This window comes from Erpetoichthys calabaricus, chromosome 2 (assembly GCF_900747795.2).
Source record: "Erpetoichthys calabaricus chromosome 2, fErpCal1.3, whole genome shotgun sequence".
Classification (NCBI taxonomy): Eukaryota; Metazoa; Chordata; class Cladistia; order Polypteriformes; family Polypteridae; genus Erpetoichthys; species Erpetoichthys calabaricus.
Window position 1 is genome coordinate 293,927,225 of NC_041395.2, and position 26,063 is coordinate 293,953,287.

At 35.6% G+C, this 26,063-nt stretch overlaps 1 protein-coding gene across 1 annotated transcript in view; it reads right to left on the reverse strand.

The window, feature by feature from the left end:
* Positions 1-26,063, reverse strand: part of tdrd1 (tudor domain containing 1) — a 181,565-nt gene that overhangs the window by 29,001 nt on the left and 126,501 nt on the right. Inside the window, exons 11-16 of the mRNA XM_028795782.2 lie at positions 22,126-22,209; positions 21,853-22,023; positions 12,352-12,459; positions 9,300-9,470; positions 4,471-4,719; positions 679-807 (exon numbers count right to left, since the gene is read on the reverse strand). Coding sequence (XP_028651615.2) covers positions 679-807; positions 4,471-4,719; positions 9,300-9,470; positions 12,352-12,459; positions 21,853-22,023; positions 22,126-22,209 — 912 coding nt within the window. The remainder of the gene's footprint in view (positions 1-678; positions 808-4,470; positions 4,720-9,299; positions 9,471-12,351; positions 12,460-21,852; positions 22,024-22,125; positions 22,210-26,063) is intronic.

Consider the following 26,063-nt stretch of genomic DNA (forward strand, 5'->3'; position numbering starts at 1 on the left):
TGTATGGTGCACTGAAAATGCAGATGAGCAGTATACGAAGGTGATAGAGAGACTTTGTTATTTAATATACGGAAAAAACAACTCACTTAGTACATTACCTATATAAGGACTTCAGAATGGATTTCTAATATGCCCATGAATCCTTAAGGTCAGCATAAGGGGCATTGTGATGTGGAAGTTGTACAGACCTGGATATATTGTGTATATAGTTTGAAGTCTGTCATTTAGTTTATATTTTAATACCCTTTTTTTCTTGTTTTGTAAGAACACAATGTGATAAATTGATAAAACAGTTAATTACAATTAAGATGCACTTTTTATTGAGAGTAAAGATGTAAATGTTTCTGAGGAAGAGACACTAAATAATGATACTAATATATAACATTAACAATAATACAGAAAATGTATGGTGCTATGTAACAGGAACAATGTTGTCCAATGTTGCACTGGAACCTATATTCAAATATAATTTAAACTATATTAAGCGAGACTTAATGAAAGTGAACAATTACTCAATTAACTGCATTTTGGCATGAACAAGTATTACATTCAAAATAGGCAACAATGTAATAGAACCCTAATTGGATGTTGATAGATGTATAGGATTGAATGTGAAGCAATACTTAAATTTAACAAAACTAAAAAGAAAACCAAAGATATCAGGGCTAAATGCTTTACCTTCAACATTAATATACTGACAATAAAAATCTCCAGGACTGTTTACAACGCTCAGAATCACATCAACTGCTTGGTTCTGAGGTAAAGCAGAAGTTGACCACTCTGTCTTCCCAATTAAAGAAACCTTACCTAGAAGGGAATAGGACAGAAAATAGTTATTAATACCTAAAAACAGAAAATAATATAGAATGTTTCACTGTTAATAAGTGAAATTGAATAAAAATACAGTACAGTTATAAACAAAGCTAATAATTTAAGCTGTGACAATGTCTTGCTCTGTTAAACCACTGCAGCTAAGCTGTTATCACAAGATCTAGAAGTGTACTCATCAACATTACTGATCTAAAATGTAAATACAAGCAAGACACTTAAATTGCCAGTTCCCTAACTGTAGAAGTATGAAATGCAGCAATCCACATTTCTAAATCAGAAGCCATTTAAAACTATTGAAACATGCCAGTTTTGGCAACACTTTTTAATGTAAAAACACTTTGTCGTCATCATCATCATGTATGCACCCTCATGTGTATGATTCACACATCTGCTACTGGTAAAATACTATACTGGGCTCAATATAAAATTTTATGATCTTAATGATGATGCTAGAACATAACAGAAATCACATGGTTAATTGCCATTTCTTGCTTTTTATTATTTTTTTTTTAATATAAACAAACAAGCAAGGCTGAAAATGTACCTGTGCAACATCTGTACCTTTGTGGGTTTACATGGAGATAAATGTAAATAAATATCATGGCACCATTTTGTGATTGCCCAGGGAGAATTAACACATTAATATGATGATGTTACAGATGCTTTTATAAGTTTGCAGAAAAATTTAGGAAAATGTGGAATTGTCAACCTAAATAGTGGGCAGTCACCACCTCTGGTCAAAACCATCAACATAGCCTAGCACACACGGGCCAAATTACATGCAATGCCTTCAGACCCACCTGCCAGACTGCAGTGTCTTAAAATGATAATGTGCAGTCCAGGTACTTTCTGTCCGTATCTGTATTGTTTTTCCATTTTTGGTCCAAAATAATTTACCCATCTGCAAGAACTACTCAAACTACCAGTCAATGAGCAGTTAATTTTTGGAACTGTAATTTCCAACCATCAGTCAAATGACCCATGACATTCTAATAAATAGAGCTCATGAACAAAAAGTTCTGTGCCTTCATAAAAAAAATTAAATTGGACCCAAACAGCTCGACTCACTCTTTATTATATCCATAACAACTACTCAGAATTCCCTTGCAGTTTTCAGAGAAGGCATTTGTTTTAAAAGATTTAAGAAACTGACTTAGTAAAACTCCTGAGTGAATCTGATGTTCAACTGCAGAGTGACTAAGACACCTATGAAGACATGACTGGTAAGAATTGCTTCCCTAATCTGAATCTAAGGTGATGATAAGATAGCCTACCATCAAGCAAGTTCGCATCTATGTTTAAAAAAAAAACCAAAAACGTACTGAATAAAGAATAGGACTCCAACAGACAGACAGACATTATATATATATATATATATATATATATATATATATATATATATATATATATATATATATATATAAACACACACACACACATATATATATATGAACTTTATTTGTCCCCGGGGGAAATTTGGCAACAGATAAAATTAAACTTTAAGTAAAAATACTAAAGTATCTAGTACTAATGAACGTCAAGATACTGGCAATACATAGTTGTAAATATAGGTAAATAAACAGACAATAAAATGTGACTTAATTTTTTAGTATTGTATTTTTCAAGTTTTAATATAATTTACGTGTTAGTCTTCCTGATATTTTTACCAAAAAAATTTTTTTCCATTGTTCCACCACTAAGTTTTAAAAAGACATTTTAAAGGATATGTTTGGCATTTTTAAAGTCAGTTATTTCTTCACAATCATGGTACATACAGTGTTTACTTGCCACATGAAACTACATTTCAAAGTGAAGAATATTTTATAAAAAGGAAATGTTCTGTAAGTGCCTTGAGCATGGGAAAGGCGCTATATAAATAAAATGCATTATTATTATTATTAAAGAAAAAAAACTAGCTTGCTCTTGCATTTAAAAAAGAGCTTATGGGTACAGTGGTCCCATTGTTGGGGGGGGGGGGGGGGGGGGGGGAGGGGGGAGAAAAAGTCTTACTGACTTAAAGTTAACCACATCTTCAAATTACATACTTATTGCAAAACAGCACTTACATGTTTTTTTATGAAAAAAAAGCAAACCATTGTTGTGTGGTTCAGTCATTTTAAAATGAGACCTGCTATGCACGTAACATTGCAGATAATTTTCGATTCACCTCAGTTAAGTCACTGCCAAGTAGACATTAAAATGTTCGTGCCCAGATGTGAATTGTTGACTCTGCTCTGTAGACAACTAGACAATAACAAGTGAAAAAAGTCACACTTACAAGCGCTCACATCTTTTCACTTTATGGAACCTTATTTTGTTATTTTGCAAACATATTGCCACTGCCATTGGATTGAATGCAGGTGTATACTCAGTCAGAGAGAATACTGAGCACACATGTAGCATGCAATCATCTTCCTAACCCATTTATTCAGAGTAAGGTGGCAGGGATGCTGAAGTCTATACCAGCAAGCACTGGGGGCAAGGGGAACAATCTCTAGAGAGGACACCAGTCCACACACGGGCCAAATTAGCAACACCAATTAACCTAGGTTTAATCAAAACTAAAACTGAATAAGACTAGTACAGATGTTTTAGCATAGATAGAGTGATAGCTCAGAGATGTCATTCCTACCTCATGGCACACGGTTTCAGCAGGTTCTTCCCATGTATTTATAGGTTTATTGGTATTAGTGAAGCCAATGAGTTAACTCACTAAAAAATGTTGTCCTCAATTCTTTTATTACCATATCCTCAGCAAGAGCAAGACATCATGCATTAAAAATGTGATAATTGGTTTGTAGAGTTTCAATTTTCCTTTTCATGCACTCTGCATTTTTCATTTTCAGACAAATGTTTTATTAAGTGTGTGTCTGTACAACACACCATACACAGTATGACATGCAGGTGACTTAGCTCTTCTAAAATCTAAGGCTATTATTAACAAATACAATGGAGTGTAATCAGTTCAGTTCGGATAGATTATTTGTACAAAGTACAATGAAACTTATTATATGCTCTTTCTAACAACACTGCAAGTCAGTATGATTCTCACTCTGAAGGCTATGTAAAATAGCACATAATGTAAGAGGCACGGTTTACGAAAAGATGTTATGATTTGAACGTGCATCTGTCTTATTATAAGCCATGGCAGAACAGACCACTGAAGAAACAGAATCGCAAAAGCAAAAGTAGGATAATATAAAGGAAATAGTTTGGTGAAGGGTTCACTTTTGTTGTCAGAAGCGCACCTCAGAAACTAAAAGACACATTTTCTTAAATGGAAACCTTTGGTACTTTAAAGTGAATGTAAATTTTAATGTTTTTTTTTTTTTCTCTCAAAATTGAACATTCTCATTAACTCTATTATCAAACATAAGGGAAAGCTAGATATTTGTAAAATTAAATTATTAAATATGCCTCACTTTAGAATGCATTTTCATGTGGGAAATTAATATATGCCACGATTTTGAAGAAATAACTTCTGCTTGAAAAAAATTCTGAACTTATCCTTTACCACTGCTACTACAGCATCAGTTTAACAAAAAATATATTGTTTAATAAAGGTCTATGATAGTTTATAAAAAACAAACTCTTAAAATAATTTGTGATTTTTCAACAGTGACCATTTATTTTACTCACCATTTCGCTCTTTAGAATCCTCTTGAAAAGGAGTTTGAAATGTATCCATGTTATCAGCAACACCATAACCAACTAATATAAGTTGTTCTGCAATATTTATTTGTGGATCACTGTATTCATCCATCAGTTCAACTAATGCTTTTCGTCCTTTGCGACCAATGACAGTCACATTAAGAAACTTATTACCCACAATATTTTTTACTAGCTGATTTGCAGCTGGTATCCAGGCATCTGAAAGTGGCTTTATACCTACAGTTGTTTTAAAGCAGAAATCATTATCTAAGTAATACTTAATATTATATAAATTAATAAAATAAATTTTAAACAATGACTAGTTAACAATGACATTGTTCTAATGTTACAACTTTCTTTAAAGCCTAACCAAGATACAGCAGCATGCCTACCTTGCAACACAAAAAGGAAAATCTCCAGGAAATCTAAGTGTATTTAATGGCACAGACAAAAAAAGACTCTCTTTAAAGCCAGCATCACACGACAGACCTCAACATGACTTCCAGTCACAGTTCATATGACATTAAACAACTAAAGTTAATAAATCTGGCTGACACTTGAGGATAATAAATTATACAACCAAGAATCTCAGAAGGTTGCTGATTACATGTTTCTCTCAACTTAAAAATCATGGTTCCAAATCTCAAACAACACCTCTCACACAGCATAAAATGACCTCATTTTGACAGTCAATCAGCCAAAAGAATACAAAAGTAAACAAATAACTTCATTCTTTGCAGCAGCCATTATTTTGGCCATTGTAATTATGGCCACATGTTTATTGGTTATTAACTCTTGCAAAAAAACAGTCCAGCTCTACAAACTTGTGAAACACAAGACAGTCAAATCAATTTCATTTTATGGTACAGAGTCATTGAAAGTTGGCTATTAAGAGTGCTACAACTGAATTACTATACTGTAGGTGTTACACTACAAAACTGGTGGTAGAAGACATGTCCTGCTACTCACAATAATTATCCTGAGTATGTAAATTAAGATTATGGCTGAAAATCATGAAAAAGTCATATAGTGTGATGCCAGCCTAACTATGAATATTAATCATGTCAAGGTTTAGGTTTTAACTTTTTATATACTACATATTTGATTTCAATGCAATTTCCAAATATAAACATATAATTTATTATATAAGGCTGCTTGCAAATTAATTTTATTAAAAAATGTGCTAATCCCAGGTTTGGCACATTCATTAGCTCAAGCTAATGAATAAAAAAAAATAACATTTCACAAATTAACAGCATCAACATGTGATAATTTAGCACATTTGTCTTTAGAATCTTTATAACCATGTTATCTGTCAAAGTCAGGCAATACATTTAAAAATATTTTAAACCTGTTGCCCTTGTGTGCCTGAACCTCTCTTTACTAGTACTTCCTTCTAAGGCACATTTCTGTAAAGCCGCCTCCTCAGACTCCTCATTTGGAGGCACCTTGCTTGGCCCCTGTCCACTTTTATACTTCCTGTTTTTGAAAGCAACTCTCAGCGTGCCTCCTATGCCTTTACTCCTACTCCTTCCTCATTTGATTGCTTCAACAAAGCCAAACTGACTAATCAGACTGCTCTGAGGGACCAAACACACACATAGATCTTACAAGTTTTATTATATAGTAGAGACGGGCAAAGTGCAAACAAAAAGGAAAAAAAAAGAAAACTAAAAACACAAACTAAAATTTAACATGAGAAACAAACTAAAAATTATCATGAAAATGGCAAAAATCAAAACAGAAATGACATCACTAGAGAACAAGGAACTTTGATGGATTAGCAAACAGAAACATTCCAGGAAGGCATTTCACTGAACTTGAGTGGTCCTCTAAAAACATATTTCCCCACTAATCAATTCAGTAGTGTAAACTTAAAGCAGCAGCGCTCTCCTTGTTCAGAGGCAGACATTGATTTAAGTCTGGGGGCATTGCTGGTGCTGCTTATTCCAGTCGTGCCCGTCTCAGGTGCCCCTCATAGCAGATGTGCTGTACCCAGGCTTACGAGAATATCTGCGGTGAAAGGGAAACAGACATTTTGAAAGATTCAAGTATCTATAGGAATTATCTATATGTGTCCTTTTTATAACAGTAACAAAAAAAAAAAAAAAAAAAAAAAAGCAGTGTCCAATAACCAAACCGCTGTTTTTAGAACCGGGTGATTGCTCCAGACGGACAACTTCAGTGCATAGATAGCAAGGTATTGGACTACATTTACCTAATGTACAGCTTTTACTGTTTATATTCAGTCTTTCATCTGATTTGATTTTTCACCAAAATTAAATAGTCACGCTAATGAAATGCATGCAATAGAAATTAAAAATGCAGTGACACGATATAAAGTGCAGGTGCCTTTGAATCTGGGTTGAGGACTGGTGTGGTGGGCAATGTTCAAGTTTCTATCCCTTCCTCCAGGTACACCAGAGTGTGTGTTGTTGCCATAAATTAGCTGAGTATGAGTGATAGTGGGTGTCTAAGATTGTATTATGCAATGGACTGGCGACCAGTGCTGCCGACATACAGTAGCTATGGGCTCCCGTCAAACTTGAACTGGATAAGTGGATTTAAAAGTGGACTGATGGATGGACAGAGAAATTCAAATAAAGATTTTTCTTTCTACAGGGTGCTGGGTAAGGCATGAGACTTTAAATCACGAAGTTGTCGGTTCCATTCCCACTTCCGTTTCATTATGCAATCTTAGTAAGTTACTTAACGTGTTTGTGGTTTAGGGTTGCACATGCAGTGCCATAAGCTTATCATGCCAGCCTCTAGGCACAATCCCTGGACACTGAGAAATCTATGAATGGGCACACTCACTTCAAGTGAAGTAAAGGTTGCAGGGAGCCTGTGGCTATGTTGGCAGCACTGGTTGCCAGTCCATGGCAGAGTATAGTCACAGACACTTGTATTCACTCATACTGATAAAAGTTTTTGGTTACGCTCCAGCGTACCTGAAGGACGGGATGGAAACTCACACTCACAAGTCTTTAGGAAAAATCCCTTCACTCAATTCAATATTATACTTTACAGCATTATGAAAATAATTTGTTACTGGCATAGTATATGCAGTAACAGCAAAAAGTAGAGGGTAAAAACTAAAATGAAGCTCTGTAATAAAGTTTCAAAAGGATGCAAACAGACTATTAGTGCAGGAATTTTCCAAAACATAGTCTTAGTCAAAGTTCAGATCAGGCAGATATGTGTGAGTAAGCACATGAAAGGCCAATATTTCTTTGAAAGTCTCGTGAATAGTGGGGGAGCCGGAATGTGTGGGATCTAAGATAACAAAGAGTGCTTCCATCCAACATCCTTATTTTGCATAGATAATACCATGGTCCTGATGATAAACTAATTATTTGAACTACACACAAAATTGCCACAGCAGACCATGATTCAGCTAGTCATTATGCTTTTTGCCGACTTTCCTCATTCTCCTCAGTAAAGGCAACGCACTTTAAAATGATAGGTGGTTCTGAGGGACCATGACATCACCAGCCATACCATCTGCACTTCAGCATAGTTAATCCACCTGAAGATAAGCATGTTTGGGTGTGGTCAATACTGAGATGGATGACAAACCAGGAAAATGGGTTGCTGCTGGAAGTGGTGTTGGTGAGGCCAGCAAGGGGCACTACCCTGCAGTCTGACATCCTTAGGAGACATAAAACTGAGGTCCCGACTCTCTGTGCTCATAACAAATCCTTGGGAGTCTTTTGAAAAAGCAAGGTGTACCTTGTTGTCCTGACTAAATTACCGTAACAACCTTGTGTACTGTGATCCTTAATCATCCTCTCTCTCTCTCACTCCTTCACCACCTGATAGCTAATGCGTGGTGAGCATTCTTGTGCATTGCATCATCCAGGTGGATGCTGCTCATTGGTGCTGGTTGAAGTGATTCCCCAACATCTAAGTAAAGCACTCTGAGTAGCTAGAAAATTGCTATATAAAGGTAGTTATTTAATTTAATTACAAATACTAGGAGATCATAATAGAAAGGTGGACAATTAAGGACTTTGAGCTACTTAAACTTTCCAGTGCAGTCTTGTTAATGTCAAAAGGAGCATTGCCCCCATCCAAGACCCCTGAAATCAATAATTAATTCCTTTGTTTTGTCAACACTAATAGGAAGGCTGTCATTTAGTAAGAAGTTTAACACTCCTCCCTGTAGGACATATTAACATTTCCGCCAATCAGTCCCACTACTATTTTGTTATCCTTAAGATTTAAGTGCTATGACCAATGCTACTTCCTTTTTAATACTGTATGTTACCCCAGTGGGAGATACCACTCATTAAAGCAATACTGTTTTTTATTATTATATTAACATGTAGCAGTATTTAATTAGAAAGCTTAAAATAGTGAGTTGCAAATATATGGAAACAATGGTGATACAGGCAAGCAGCAAGCAAACAAAGTAGACAGAAAGCGGTGCTTTAGTATATTTGGAAATGTGTAGCAGTAAGTGTCAGATTTTCTACAGATTCAGGACACAATATGGCAAGTACAAAATACACTTTACTTATTGTACCCACAATATTGTGTACTGAATCCAAGTTCATAATTTATAAAGCTACTCTTTCATGTGCACACTGGTATCCTTGAAGGTTCTATTATAAGCCTCTGAAGACAATTTGGGCCAAGTAAAATTACTAAATGCAGCTTCAGTCATCTTCAATCTCTGAAAAAAACACATGGGGTGAATGACATCATGAATATATAGCAAAAAATAATGTCATTAAAAAATATCACACATAAAATAACTTTCAACTTTGCACTAAATGAAAGTATGGCATTGAGTCAAAATATATTTAACATACCTGCTAAAGCACAAGAGATTGCCTGGAAAGGTAGTTCCAAAAACTTTGAATCAATTGGACAAAGACGGTCTATAGATACCTCTTCAGAATTTCCAAAATCAACATATCCAACATGTATCTTCCCATCTGTTGTGTATCCTAGAACAGCTGCTCTGTACCACAGATTGTCCTCTAGAAAAAAAGGATGATGTAAAATTCTATAAGTTAACATTACTTTTCTGTTGCATGTGATTATAGAAAATATTGATAAATTATGTTGTAAACCTAAAACAAACAAGAATATAAAATAAATAAACACCACCAAATCCATTAATTTGTTTTTTGCTGTTTGCTATTCAAATATGGATATTATAGCAGGTATCAATGCTAAATCAACTGTCAGTTCCTTGACGGGCAATTCTTAACTTCGCTTACTATATCTGAAATACAGAAAGAGTCATTTTGCTTTACACCCTCCCCCACCATAACCTATCGTCTATGGGGGAGGAGAAAAAGCTTTAGATTCGTCAAAAATTTACATCTGATTTTCAACAGATCTCGACATTTATGAGCCCCCGATACCAAATGATATCTCGATGATAGATGTGTGTGTCTCTGTGTCACAGTTTCTAGAGGACAAAACAAAAAGTTTCTAGAGCTACAACAGTTGTATGGAAAAACACCAGAGTCAAAACTTAAGCCTGTTATGAGATGATGATGTGCCAATTAATTTTTGAGACAAATGTATAACAAAAGAAATTTCTCTGTCCAACAATCACAAAAATTCAGAAAAAGTTATTACACACACAGAATAACAAGCAAACAAAGGAAAAAAGGGTTTATTCCCCATTTCCTTAAAATTTTAGCTTTGTAATGTTGTCAGTTACTTTCTTTACTTAAAGGTTGTGTTACTTCTCAATGGCAATCTTACCTAGGCTTCACTTAGTGCATTCTGTATGTACAGTTTGAAACTGTTTGCTCTCCATGTTTTACAAACTGCAAGGCAGATCGTAAACTGAACTAGTCTGTAGTCAGAATGGCAAGAAATAATTAGAATATTCATATGGGCAAACATTATAACATTACCTAACTACCTCTTATATACATTATACATCAAAACAGTGCTTTACATTTTCTTAAAAAGCCAGTGCTATTATCCTCCAGCTTGCACACCGTACGTTGCAAGCTCATAATACACTCAGCTTGTTTTGTATGCATGATAAGAAAAGGCAAAAGATGCTCAATAAACAAGCAACAATCAAACACAATGACATGCAATTTTCTATAGTTCAAGCCTAATCACATTTTGTTATTCAGAAGATGGCAGAAAGAGAACAACTGAGGATATTGTGTTTGAGTGAGTAAAACTAACTAGAAACTTCTAGTTTCCCAAAAAAAACTACTAGCTTCCAGTGGCCTTTTATATAAAATCATTTAATGATGCAGCAGATCCCAATACAGTACCATGATCTGTAGCAATTTTAAATGAACCTGGAACAAATCACCTTTAAATAATCGCAATAACATTACGGAATACCACTACATGTGGTAAGTTGCAGAAGTCTGTGAGATTACTGTGTCCCGTGCTAAAACATCCATGCAATTAATCAACTGATAAAAGTCTAATATACTGTATTTTGTAAACAGTGCCTAAAAAGCCAACTCCACCCCCAATACTTAGCTGATCACCACATAATTAACCAGTGAGCTCCACAGTTTACAATATTTAACACACTTTGTATTGCTACCTCTGGGGCTTTTCTTTTTTAAATGTCTTGAACTTAAATCAGACAGTTAATGCTTTCATCTTCATATCAGAGTTATTTGTTAAAATATTTGGTCATCAACCTATGTGTTGCTGTATTTCATAATCCAAAGTTACTTTAAACCAAATTACCACCAAACCGTACACAAAAAATATTCACATAGGGTGGGCATAAAACAAACTAACTGTGTCAGCTAAAGTCCAAATGTCATATGATTTGCCTATAGGCTTTCCATGGCAGGTTTAACTAACTGATTAGTAGGAGGGGGGCCACAGAGTTGTGCATCATTTGTAAACTTTTAGTGATGGGAGCTCCTGGCCTGCTTCTCTGTGTGCTCAAACTTAGTTATGGAGGATAACATATTCAGATGAAACACTGTTTAACAGTAGGTTACGGGCAATCAGTTTTCTTTAAAAAATAGAAACAACAGATATTTATTTTCACCTTTTTAAATTTTATTTCAGTTTGTGCAGTGTTCATTTTTTATGATTCACTCTGCTTTTAGTTACATTATTATTTCTATTAATAATGCTTTTTTAGTTGTATTATCTACAGCTTTCGTTAACTATAATAAAACTTGATAGGTATTTTACAATTTAGTTAAGTTACATAATCATGTAAATTGAATAATAAATTTCGACAGATCTCGACATTTATGAGCCCCCCAATACCAAAAACATTGATATCTCGATGATAGATATGTGTCACAGTTTCTAGAGGACAAAACAAAAAGTTTCTAGAGCTAAAACAGTTGTATGGAAAAAACAGCTAAAATCATATGGTATAAATTAGTAGACTGTTCAGTTAATTAGCTAATCCAGTTAATTTTTATTACTAAATGAAACCAACTTTCTCAACTCTATGTTTTACTTAATAAATTCTTTAAAGATCATTCAACTATTAAGGAACACAAATCTCATACAAGAAATGGCAATTCTCCAAGTCACCTGTTTGTATAGTCGATAACTTGGAAAGTTCTGCTCTTAACTGCTGAATAATAAGTGAATAGTTTTCTCAAAATAGGGGTGTCAGGTTAAGGTAGTAACAGTATTATTTAACAAATGATGCAAATCGGGCAGAGTATAGCTTGTTTTGACCAACCAAAAAAATATGTTTAAACCAAACCAACCTCTTCACTTTTTATTCAAATATGATCTAAATGTAATATTACTGTACAAACATTTGCTAGATAACTGACATCGTAAAATACAGTACATCATATGTTATATTTTCCAAGGCCACCCAATTTGTAGAAAACAGTGCAGCAAAACAAAGTTAAATATCTCCTTTATAGGTCAAAATCCTACCTGTGAACCGTGAACAGCAGAATGAACTAGGACTTGGGTGGAAAACTTTCGAAGCTGGACTCTGCATGCAGTACTCCCTTAGACGTGTGTGCAGTTCCTCAATTAATTCTAGTAAAACAGTAGGTTAAACTTAATTTTACTCCTTTTGATCCATGTACTTACACATAACAAAAACCAATTACTTAATCATACTACCAAATTTTGCTATTTGTATTATGAATGCATTTGCAAAGTTTTAAGTTCCAAATGTGCACCAACAGTAATACTAAGGTCACGGTTTATGATTCTAAGCAACAGGTACATTTAAATAAAGCAATATTCTTAATTTAATCTACTAAAAAGGGAGAGTGGAGGTAAGGCACCTCAGGAATTACTTCTTTAAAGAAAACACTTTAGACAAAACTGCCAACTTACTGAATGGGTAAAACTGGCAATAAAACTGCATTGCTTCTTTTTCTTTTAGACTTTATTGTGTGAACTACTTGGCTGATAGACGCCTTATTTTAAACCCCTCCTAGTTTACATGCTCTTCAGCATGACTGTCCCAGCCACTAAAAAGCCTCTAATCAGCTAAATAAAAATTCCTTTAAAAGTAGAAGGTGAAGGGGGTCAAGGCAGTTTTTATATCTATTTAAAGTGTAGTAAACCACATTATGATGAAACATCTGTTGTTCAAGCAAGCTGAGAAAGGGACTATTAATTAAAACTCCTCACAAAAACAAATTTAACACAGTAGTTTGTAAGTTTAAATTATTAATATATTTGTTCCAAGTTAAATTCTTTTATTAGGCATACAACTTTTATTTTTCTACAAAGTCCAGTATTTTAAATTAGTTCTGAATCATAAGACATCATGACAGCTTTTACCTGCTTTTAGTGTTGAAGATCACAAAGGCAATATGTCAAACTATACATAGCAAGCCTTTCAATCCTCAACAATTCCTCAGTGTTTCCAGACAAGTCGAGAAATAAAATCTCTCCACCTTCACCTTCAATACTCCTCTTGATGTTATTCTGGACTTAGATAAATCGGACTGATACGTTTTGTTGGGCTGAACAGCCTTCTCTCATCAAAACTATTCTAACTTTTAAATCCTCAATCCTTCACCAGGCCAAGACAACCCAAAATATGGGATCAAGTGAAGGAGTTAAAGGGATAGGATATTCTCGTCATTTCGAAGAAGTTAAAACCCTACAAGTCTAATCTGAGCTATGTACATATGTGAACTGGACTCTGCGTATCACTGTAAAAGAACACTGCACTCCACACTTACTGTTGAAATTTGTGCTTCACAGCCTTTATCAGTAATGAGGGATGATTTTTTCTACATTGTGTAACTTCAACAACAACAACAACAACATTTATTTATATAGCACATTTTCATACAAAAAGTAGCTCAAAGTGCTTTACATAATGAAGAGAAGAAAAATAAAAGACAAAATAAGAAATTAAAATAAGACAACATTAGTTAACATAGAAAGGAGTAAGGTCCGATGGCCAGGGTGGACAGAAAAAACAAAAAAAAACTCAGAAGGCTGGAGAAAAAAATAAAATCTGTAGGGGTCCAGGCCACGAGACCGCCCAGTCCCCTTTGGGCATTCTACCTAACATAAATGAAATAGTCCTCTTTGTAGTTCGGGTTTTGCACGGAGTCACTTGATGCTGATGGTCATACAGACTTCTGCTTTTAATCCATCCATCCATCATCCATCATTCAATCTCAGCTAAAGAATTTCTTTCAGCCTTGAACGAGGAGGGTAAAAAACCAGTATGACACCATTGTCCCTGATGAAATCACTAATTGCAAGAAAACAACAGGCAGGGGGGTCAATCCAAATGCCCAGTGAAATTCTATGAACTTTAATGAGAGCTGCTCATACTACAGCTTATTATTTAATATTGAACAAATATATGTGATCTAGCAGCACAATTCCAGTTACCCAGGATAGTCAGCTTTAACAAAAAAAAAAACACTTCTGGTCAGACAGAGGTGATGCTAACAGACTAGTATCCATAATAAATGGTCCTATAACATTAGGAGTGAAAACAAGACCTACCTGTGACTGTGTTTTGTGGGATAAGAAGTTTTTTCTCTGGCAGAGGAGTTCAATAATCTTCTAGCAACAACAACTGAGGTACTTGTATTACATCTTTCTATACCCATTGTCCTCAAATGAGATTTACAAATAAGCATAACTTCTTCTTTGTATAATAAACAAAATCTAAACAAACTAACCTATGAAGTGGCATCAAGTCCCAGACAATCCAAAAAGCAACCATTACCTCATTCATACCCAATAGGGAAAAATACAGAAATGTAAAATATTTCTAACTCTGCTCAGCAAAATCTAAATAAAATAATGACACTTGATGATAGCGCTCCATAACAGGCAACACTCCAACAAAATAACAAAACATACACCATTACAAGTAATAACCCTAACTGTTACAGCTCAAGTACATAAAAAGTCTTTAGGCATCATCTTACCATTTAATTCCCTTATCCCATCAAGACTAAAAAGTTATCACTAAACTATGCAAACAGTAAACTGTAAGAATTAAGTAAAAGGTTGCAACAAACCCTATAAACATAGGCCTGACAAGAAGAGAACGCAGCCATAAAGTGGTATACTCTCCCTTGAGCAGAGTAAGGAGCATTTGAATATTGAATGGGCCAATATTCAAATCCTCTAAAAACAAAAGAACTTTTTTTTTTTTTAAACTTTTCCTGGAAGACCTTAAGACATACTTTCTCACAGGCTGATACAAAATAATAATGAAAACAAAAAACAAATGTAGAATAAAGGAGGAAAACAAGCAATATAAAATAGTAAGTAGATATAATATACATTGTATACAAAATTATATTATTTTAATAAGAAGATTAGCATTTAGGTATAAAGAACCCAATTTCTCCATTACAAAATTACCAATAATAACATACAGAATCTAAAATATTGTAAACAGGTAAATGCGTAAGGAAGTGCTGCAGCCAAATGTACCAATACAAACATGAAGTCTTCATAATAAAGGACAAACTCTAGAAAGCATAATCTTCTACAACTTTCAATGCTGAGTCGGTCATTTTAGAAATTTGCTGAAAGGAAACATTAATCAGTGTTAGTTTGCAAATACTAATTCTTTGGCTATTTAAATCATCAGGTTATAAAAGCCTAACTTCTTACAGTTGTAGCAGCCCAATACTATGGAAAAAAGAGAGTAGCCCAAGCCCATCCTAAAACAAAACACTTGTAATACCCACTCTCTGTCCGTCAGTGCATTTACATGTGTTTTAATAAGTCGAGTAGTAAGAGAAACCTGGTTTCTAAAATGCCATGTAAACCCTTTTTCTGGTAAGAGAAACAAGGCTATTGGTCTCTGAGAAACCTTGTTAACACACCTAGATTTCTTAGCAAGTATTGGCCATATAAACTCAAACAGGTTAGAGTTAAGGACTTTGTAGACTGTGAAACTTCACTGAACTCTGTTCACCTGCTTAGATTTGTACATACTTTTAACAGGTAGAAGTGCCCAAATGATAATTGTCCTGTGGCAAATGCTCAGGTAGTCATAGTATTCTTTCTCCTAGTTGAAATAATCTTGATATTTCAGAAATTTCTAAATTTATGTTGAATATACATTGTTAAGCTCTGCAGTACAATCAACAGTTTTGGAGCCGGAACAGTGTTAGGATAGCATTTTAAAAGTACCTTGAGTTAAATATAGTCTGACTACGTTTTAAAAGTAACAAGTCACCTAAGGCAATATCTTTTTTTCTTGAAGTAAAAGTACCTGCTTTTTTATTTTCTCAAGTAGTACTGGGTGTGAAGCAAGAACCATGCATACATGGAATGCCATTTCTTTGCAGGCTAAATCGCACAGGCAAACAGGAAAGAGAGTGCTTTGTGCTATCTAGTAACAGAAAGCTATTATTAAGTGTCACTTAAGTTATAATTCAGCTATATGTTATAGATATGTAGAAACAATGTGATCGGGTGATACAGTGGCTAGTGTTTATACCACAAATTATTCATTGCTCAGGTCAGGGTTGTAAAAAGGGGATGAACATGATTTACTCCACAGCACATGAAGGGCTAAATGTATTTATAAAACACGGGAACATTGTCACATTTAGCTGTGTATCTCTTCAGTTACATGAAGGTTCATATATGGGATTAGGATTTAGTAATAAATGTTGGCCAGTCAAATGCACACTTTTTCATACAAAAGAAGAATAAGTAACAACACCGTTTACGAATTACATTTTATAGTAAGTAGCTATATGATCCATCCATCCATTTTCCAACCCGCTGAATCCAAACACAGGGTTACGGGGGTCTGCTGGAGCCAATCCCAGCCAACACAGGGCACAAGGCAGGATAGCTATATGATAAATTTATTTATTTTCTCTTTTGTGATTTGAAACGTGGCTGAAGTCTTGCTTTCACAAATAACCCAGAAACACTTGTTGAAATAAGCAAAATAATACAATATATTTTTAACATAAGGATAATAGAAGATGGATATATGCAAATATATATATATGTGTGTATATACACAGTCTATATATATATATATATATATATATATATATATATATATATATATATATAAATAGTGCAGGACAAAGTGTACATTGGCCAAATTGCTAAGATTTAGTGGCACACCAGGCCTAAGCAAAGAAAGCAAATTTAAGAGGGATACAGGCTTCCAGCTGTAGACCTCTTAGAAGGTGCAAAATGGACTAGAGCAAGAACAAAGACCTATAATTCAAGGCATGACAACTAGGATGGAAAGAAGGACCCACCTATTAGAAAACACTGATTTTATAACTGGAAGTGACTTTAATCCAATGAGGAGATGGTTTCACCTTCCTTTAAAACCACATGCACCCCATCTTCTCAAAGTGAAACGTAGTGGGAAGAAGAAAAGAGAGAAGTTCAAGGGTTATCTCTCAGGGAGGGTAACTCTCCAAAATTACTTTCTGAAACTTGGTCTTCTAAGAAACTTAGAAACGTAATAAGTTATGCGCTGCCCTCTCCATGAGGAGCCGGAAAGGTGAAATACATTGTGGACCAGAAGCAGAGACCCAAATTTGTCAAGCCAAAGCTGTGTGCCAGTAGTCTGATGAGGCTGAGAAGCTATGACTTTAAGAAAGGGACTCTGAATGGCAAAAGTCAGTAGAACGCAGCTGAAGATGCAGCAGCACCAGTCTGACAAGGATGATACAATACAATTTATTTTTGTATAGCCCAAAATCACACAAGAAGTGCCGCAATGGACTTTTAACTGTCCTCACCTTTTGAAAGTCCCCTGGCCTTGACTCTCTAACTGTAAGAAGACAAGAAAAAACAAACAAAAAAAAAACTTACAGGGAAAAAGAAAATGGAAGGAACCATGGGAAAGGCAGTTCAAAGAGAGACCTCTTTCCTGGTAGGTTGGGTGTGGGTGTCAAATAAAGGTGGTAAATACAATACAATACACAGAACAGAACACAAGTAATCCTCAATTTAATTTGCAATTAAATAATGCAATAGAAATATTTCAAGAATCCTACAGTAGATATTACAGAATACATGATGCAGCAAAGTAAAAGAATGCGCTCCAACATATTAAGAATTCTCCACGTGAACCCAAATCAACAACAAAGCAACAACTGCACACAACATCACAGTATCCATAAAGACTTGTTATTGTAAAACTATTTATCTGTGGTCATCTTATTAAATATTAATAAATCAAAATTCCTGCTGCTCTGCCCTTTCCTTTTTAACTTAGGGTGAGAAAATTATACTAGCCAGAACTTTTCCTTCACAGAATTACTATCTTTAATTTCAGCTATCACAAATACTAAAGTAAATTAGCTGGCTTTGTCCTATCTATTAAATTGAAACTAACCCTAACCCTAATCAAAATTTACTTATTGTTGAAGTGAGTGATGTTTGGTTCCTTTCCTGGTCGACTTTCTCCAGACATGTAGAATGATTTTTCAGTGCACTCACTGTCCCTTGTTCAGGATGTCTCTTACTTCACCTTTGTCACACTTTGTGGTTGAGGGCAGTACTGCAGTAATCTCTTTGAGGGTTTTACACAAAGTGTCCTCGGATGGTAGCAAATATATGCCTGCTAAGTCAACTGGTGATTAGTCAGTGACCGTTGTTTACAAGGTGAACGTGTGGTTTACATACGATCCCTCTCTTGCTCCTGTCCTTGCTGCCTCTCAGCAAGGTTAGACTAATGGCCACAGACGAGTATTCTACCTTTTCAGTCCAGCACGGTTGCCCTCTTGAGTAAAAGGATTACTTCAACCTGTGTTATGGCCACACTCTATCAGCAATATGTTCTGGTGATGGGTAGCCAAATTATGGCCAGAACAAGATGTAGTGTAGTGAGAGAAGAGCAATTAGTTTAGGGCATTAAAGTTTTTTAAAGGGAGGAATAGAGGTTGTGTGCTTGACTTCTTGGGTTCACATAAACACATCCTTTTGGTTGACCACTCATGTAAAGTTCTATCTGTTAATGTTACCCATCCTGGATTTACAGTTTGTTCAGAACTTGTCTTTGTTTGTTGTTGTTTGTTCAGAACTTGAGTCCATTTCTTGCCTTAGAGAGAGATGTCCCTGGCTGTTACATGGTCTGGAATCGATCATCTGATCAGATAAGGCTACTGATGCTGCATTCCAAATGGAGGCCCTGTCAGGGAAACTGAAGACCTTTAGCTGTTGATAAGAGTATTTCGCAAGTTTTCTAAGCCAGGACTTGGGTTCCAGCCTGGTAAAATGAATAATGCCAGCTTGTTCTTCAGCACCCATGGACTGAATACACTCTAGCTCTACATGTTTCAAGCATTCAATAATTCAATTTAAAATCTTTCAATCAATCACATTTACCTAAAATTATCCAAAATGTATAAAGAGCAAGATACAACCAGCAAGTGTTGCAATCTACTTCCAGCCTCACTTAGACAAAGGTTTAGGGAGTGCACCAAATTAACAATTTTGGGCAAAAATCTTTGAATGCTTAACAGACAGACTTTGGGTCACAATCACTTGCAACCCATTAATAGCTATGTTTGGTGTACTCCCAGATAAGCTTAAAGTGTAGAAGGACCACTTTACTATACTAGTACATAGATTCATCTTGTTAAAATGGATGGATCCCAACGCACCTTTTATAAGTCAGTTGGTAACTGATGTTCTATACTATTTGAAACTGGAAAAAATAAAATTCTCACTTAGCGGATATATTCAAAACTTTTTTAAAATATGGCAAGATATAATAAATAAAATTTTAGAATAAGCATTTATATCAGCGGAAAAGGACATGAGGTGTGGCAACACGTTGTATCAGCACATGCTTCTAATTTCTCCTCCTCTCTTTCTATTTGATTTTTTTCCTATTTTTGGACATTGTCACAAGAATGACACAAAGACATTGCGAAGGTTTGGGGCAGCCTCCCGTATAATATTTCCTGGCTGCAAAAACGCTTATTACGAACAGCTATGTTCACAAAACGGAGTCCAAAACAGAACTGACTATCTTCTTTAACACTAGAATTACCAGAGCCTACGGAAAAACTTGTAGATCCGGCCCACCTTAAATCCCATTGCACCTCTCCGTCAGCATCTTTTGTCCTGTAAATGTGCCGATAAAGACAAGCAGCAAGCAGCCTATTTCATCCCCCCACCGCTGCAGACCGTGCACAAAATTTTCTCCCAGCTCATGCCTTGATTATCTGGGAGTGAAGGGCTGGAGTTTTAGAATGGAAATAATAGGTTATTTGGAACAAATGCATTTCATGTGTGTTTCGTTTCTACAATAATCTGTGTAAACACATTGTTAAAACAGAAACGTTTTTCATATTTTAGTAGCAAATGACAAAATGTTGGCATAAACTACAGTATATAATGTGTGAAGCCTGAAGTCCAAAGACCAAATAAACACTTTCACAAAAGATTCAAGGACAATACAACAGCTTTCGTGGCGTAGCGGTAATATCTGCTAAATTGTAATCTAGAATTCCCGGTTCGATCCCAACTGACTCCTGTATTTGCCGTTTTCAGTAGTGAGCTGTTCTTATTGTTAATATTATACAGTACACACATATATTTGGTTTGCGACTGTAACAGACGGTGTACATTTATAGTACTTGTAAAAGTTACCTTTTTTTTCACTTTTTGTGAAAACAGTCTGCGGAGGTGGGGGGATGGAATAGCAGGCTGCTTGCTGCTTGTCTTTATTGGCACATTTACAGGACAAAGACGCTGACGGAGTAGTGCGATGGGATTTAAGGTGGGCCGGATCTACAAGTTTTTTCGTAGGCTCTGGTAATTCTAGTGTTAAGATGGCGGCTTTTAAACCCTCACCGGGGTTGGGGGTGAATGATGTCATCAGGACTGGAACAGATGTGACATCATTGGCTACCCCAAACGGTGGGATTTCCTAAGAATGGTCTACAAGGAATTAAGGGAGAGAATTAGCACACTTCGCCACCCCCTGGTCCGGCGTGGAACTGCATTTATTCAGACCCTTTGGTTGTCCCCTAAACACGCGTGTGTGACACCATGCTCTTAGCTCTCCTCTAATTATGTTTTGTCTCTTTTTATTCCTGCTCTCTTTTTTAGATTTCTGATTTATTTTTTTTTTCTTTTTCTTTTCTAGTTTGACTATGAAGTCATTTGTTGTATAAGTTTGACCTGATTGTATGCAATGTTCTTTTCTTCAAATAAAATAAACTAGAATTAAAAAATTAAAAATTAGAATTAAAAAAGGTGGGTGGACAGGGAATTTACAAAGAATTTCATACTTTCAAATTACCTACTTAACATCATTACAGGGAGTTCTTTGTTTTACAGGTTCACGGATATAATCAAGAAAAATGTCCATCCCATTTAGGTGTCTGCTTTTCCTTTTAGAGCAGTATAGCACATTTTCTATGTTTTGAAAAGTTAAAAAAATCATAATGAAAACTCTGGTTCAGTTTCACATACAGAAAAGTTAATTTGCCAAGGAGTGATGTGCGCTTTTAAATTTTTCCGACTTCGTTCACAGCATTCTCAAGAAAGTGGCTGGCAAAGAAACTCAACATGAAAATAATGTGAATTTCAAATTACACTAACTTCACAATAATGTAATTCATTTTCTTTTCGAGACCTCAATTCTCTATCCCATAAGTTTATCTCCACCAGTTGACTGCTTGTAGTGTCAAGTTTCTATCATTTGTCTAAACCGGCCCTTGTTCAAGTCTTTTGATATGACATTTTAATACATTTCTGACTATGCCCAATTAGACACATTATGTTTTACTTCTCAATATACTGCTGTTGTATAATTTTTCTCTCTAATCTGTTCAAGTTCAATGTCTACCATTTAGAGATTACTTTGTATAATTATAAAATTATATGGTGACTGCATTTACTCTAAATGAACTTAAAGCATGTCATAACCAGTAAAGGCCTTGTGTATCTTTTAGTTTTTATGGTTAACGACATGATACTTACGAGTATTATTAAGCTTTTGTAAAACAAAATCATCTGGAGACTTCACGTGAGTAATCACTGCAAGAAAAGATTCACCAACCGAAACTTCAATAATACCAGGACAAGTGTGATTGCTTTCCTTGTGTTTTTCATCAGTTTTGAACTTCTCCAAAGCCATATTCAATAAAGTATCTAAAAGAAAACAGAATTAAGTTTCACCCTATGTCATTATATTAAACTATTAAGTACCATAATGACCTTTGGTAGCTACAAAAAAAAAAAAAAAAGTCTTACTTATGTCTTGCACATCAAGCCTATTTCTCTTCTTTTCAGTGACTGCATAAGATTGCTCAAGAAGAATCTTTTCTAAAGGTTTTTCTGTAATAAGCATAAAATAGTTTTAGTTTTTGATAAAACAGCTCATTCTATATGAACAGCAGTACTATATAGAAGTCAAGAATTCAGATGACATTATATACTGAAAAGCTAACGAGAATTTAACAAAGCATACTATTCTCAGGCTGCATATCAATGCAACTAAATTCCATACAAAAATGTTTAAATTTATGAATAAATATTATTGTTCTGCAAACATATCATTGCAGTTACTTTTCATTTTAACCTGTCATACTTGCAAAAGCATTGCTAAACTTTGATACTTGGAAGCAACATGAAGCCATCCAAATAATGGCAAGTACATGTTGACAAAGAGAAACTCTTAATTGGCTAGGGTGCACATAGGAACTCTGATAAAAACAAAATTAAAATTGAGTGCTACTTATCATTTCAAGATAAACTGATAATCTGATAAATCTTTTTTTGTGATCAATTATTTTGTTATATAAAAAATAAAACAACAGGAGATAAGAATAAACCACCAGAAGAGTCAAACACCTCAACCCAATTTATCCTATCTCTGCCTTATCCAAGGGATATTCTTATTGTCAAAAAAGAAGCACCTAACAGGATTATAATATGACTGCACTAGTAAAATGAAACAGATCATCAGTTAATGCAGCAAACCATGATGTAAATAATGATCAGATGCCAGCTTATCCAGCACCTCAACCTCAGGGTCACTAAACTGGAAAAGGAGTTAGCTGGCCTGCGTTGCAGTATAGAATTGATAGACCAAGCCCAGGTGTCCATTAAAGAGACACTGTGCACACTTCAGTTGACACAGGAGGAGACTCCACACCAGAAAGGTAGAGATAGGTGGGTCACACTCACAAGGCAAACTGTGCAGACTGTCCAGGTTCAACCTCAGAATTGGAAGTGCCACACATACTGAGGTAGTAGGCAGACATGAGTGGCTCCAAAGGGCTACTTCAAAACCAGTACCCAGAAAGAAGAGAGGTTATGATAGTGGGGGACTCAGGTACCAGGCTGAGGAGCGGAACCTACAAGGTAGTCTCAGAAGTTTTGCACGTGCCATGTGCCACTCCAGGTAAGATTAAGGAGATATACGTGTGGCTCAAATCTTGGTGTAGGGTAGAAAGGTATAAATTTATGGGACATTGTCCTTTTAGAACGGGTGGCATTTGAACCAGAGAGACACATATGTGTTGAGGAGGTATATGAGTAGGTTAGTTCAGGATTGCTTAACACTAGAATTACCAGAGTCTACGAAAAAACTCGTAGATCCGGCCCACCTTAAAACTGTTCTCACCTCTCTTTTGTCTTCTAAATGTGCCGATTAAGAGGAGCAGTGAGCAGCCGGCTATTCCATCCCCCACCGTCGCAGAACGTTCACTAAGTTTTCCCAGCTCATGCCTTGTTTGATTATCTGGGAGTGACTGAACTGCTGGAGTTTTAGAATGGAAATAATAGATCGTTATTTGGAATACATGCATTTCATGCGTGTTCCGTTTCTACAGTAATCTGTGTAAACACATTGCTAAAACAGAAACTTTTTCATATTTTAGTAATAAATGTTACAAAATGTAGGCATAAACTATAGAATCTGTGAAACCTGAAGTCCAAACATCAAATAAACACTTTCACAAAAGGTTCAAGGATGATACAACAGCTTCCGTGGCTTAACGCTACTGTTTGCAGACTTGGAGCACAGCCACCCTACCGTGCTACAGAGACGTGAGTTCGATTCCCAGCTTTGAAGAAAGTGTTTTTTTTTTCCTCAAACGGACATTGAATTTATAAATTGGTATGCACTGTAAATCGTTAACTTTAAAATGTCAATTGCGGTTATTTCTGTTGATTAATTCAAGCTTTTTTACTTAGAGACAGAACTGGAGCTTTTTCAGCTTCTGATCTGACTCAAACAGCGCCAGTATAACTTCACACCCGATCTGACGCTGTTCGTTTTCAAATAATATTGCATTACTTCGACGATGTTTTCTGATTGGTACTATTCGCGTCATAAAATGATTTCTTCAAAACGTCACATATATTTGTCTCTTTCTTTTTTTAAAATGTGTGTTGTAGCACTCAGCAACTGGCCACCTGCATGTTCTTGCGCACACTGAATAAGACAGCGCTATATGCAATCATCAGATTCAAATGTTAGCAGTTATATAGCACAGAATGGAAATCAGCAGTTCTTAGCATTGCACCACGCAAGCTGTCATATCAACCGCCTACTGTAACTTGCTTTCTTTTTTCTTCGGTTATAGTCTTGAATAAAAGTGCACTTGTTTTGTTATACTTTTACATCAACATATGTTCCTGTGTTTGAGCTACATGGGCATGCTCAAAAAATACACGTATAATGCCACGAAAAGTGCATGCAGACACTTCAGTTCGCAAGCATTGGTATGACAATGCAGTCACAAGTACACTGCAGAGCTTTAGCGCGTTTTTATGTGAAAACAGCATCAGATGGGGAGTGTCTGATGATTGCATATAGCGCTGAAGTTACTGCTCTTTACTATGCTTTCCTCTGCATGTCCTGGAGTACAAAAGAAACAGCATACAGCAACACGTGGGGACTGGCAATATTGGGGGGAAAAAACACGCGGTCATATGTATCGTGATACACTGCAGAACTATAGCGCATCTTTATGTGAAAACAGCAGTGTCAGGTGGGGGGCGGTAGGAAAGGATCTTGAACGCGACTGAGACAATGAAAAGTGAATTTAAAAAAAAAATAAAGCTAACCTTTACAAATATCATAAATTACACTGGCTGTTACAGACTGAAATCAAATGTATCTTTTTATTCTAAAATAGTGAAAATAAGAACACTTCTCAAAATGGAGTTGTGCAGGATCGAACTCATGACCTTCAGACTCCCAGCCAGCGACTGATACTGTTGCGCCACGGAAGCAGTGATAGCTAATGCATGTCAATGTCGCACACTAAGGCGGCTTTTTTTGGCGGTGGCTTTTTTTTGTACCTTTTGTGAAAGTGTTTCTTTGATATTTGGACTTCAGGCTTCATACATTATATAGGTTATGCCTACATTTTGTCATTTGCTACTAGAATATTGTAAAGCGTTTCTGTTTTGACAATGTGTTTACACAGATTACTGTAGAAATGCAACACATATGAAATGCGTGTGTTTCAAATACAATCTATTATTTCTACTCTAAAACTCCACTTCACTCCCAGATAATCAATCAAGGCATGAGCTGGGAAAAGCTCGTTTACGTTCTAAGTCGTTGGGGGGATGGAATAGCCGGCTGCTGGCAGCTTGTCTTTATCAGTACATTTAGATGACAAAAGACGCTGGCGGAGAGGTGAGAACGGTTTTAAGAAGCGATTTAAGGTGGGCCAGATCTACCAGTTTTTTTCGTAGGCTCTGGTAATTCTAGTGTTAAACTAGGGAAGGAGAGGTGAGGTCAGGGAGTTTATGACAGGACAGGTTTAGAACTGTACAACTCAGATATGAGACGCACAATGCACTTCCTTAAGGTAGTAGAAAATTGTTACAATAACATGGAGTTTAAAACTTTCCCTAGGGACAAATAAAGTTCTATCTATCTATACCAGGTTTTCAACTTTATATATGTATGGGTACAGTGCCAATCTCTAAGCTCTAAGGTACTTTGAGAACATATGAAGAATTACTGAATTCTGCATTTTGGGTCAAAATAATTGCAATATCAATTGAAGTACATATCACTCAGCCCTAATTACAATATTCTTTTTGATAATGGCAGGACAAGACTGAAAAGAAAGAACATGTTTGAAAAGTTGTTAGATAATGACAGTTGTACTATCATGCAGAGTATACTGAAAGGAGATAACCTAAGTAAGGAATTTAAAATTGTA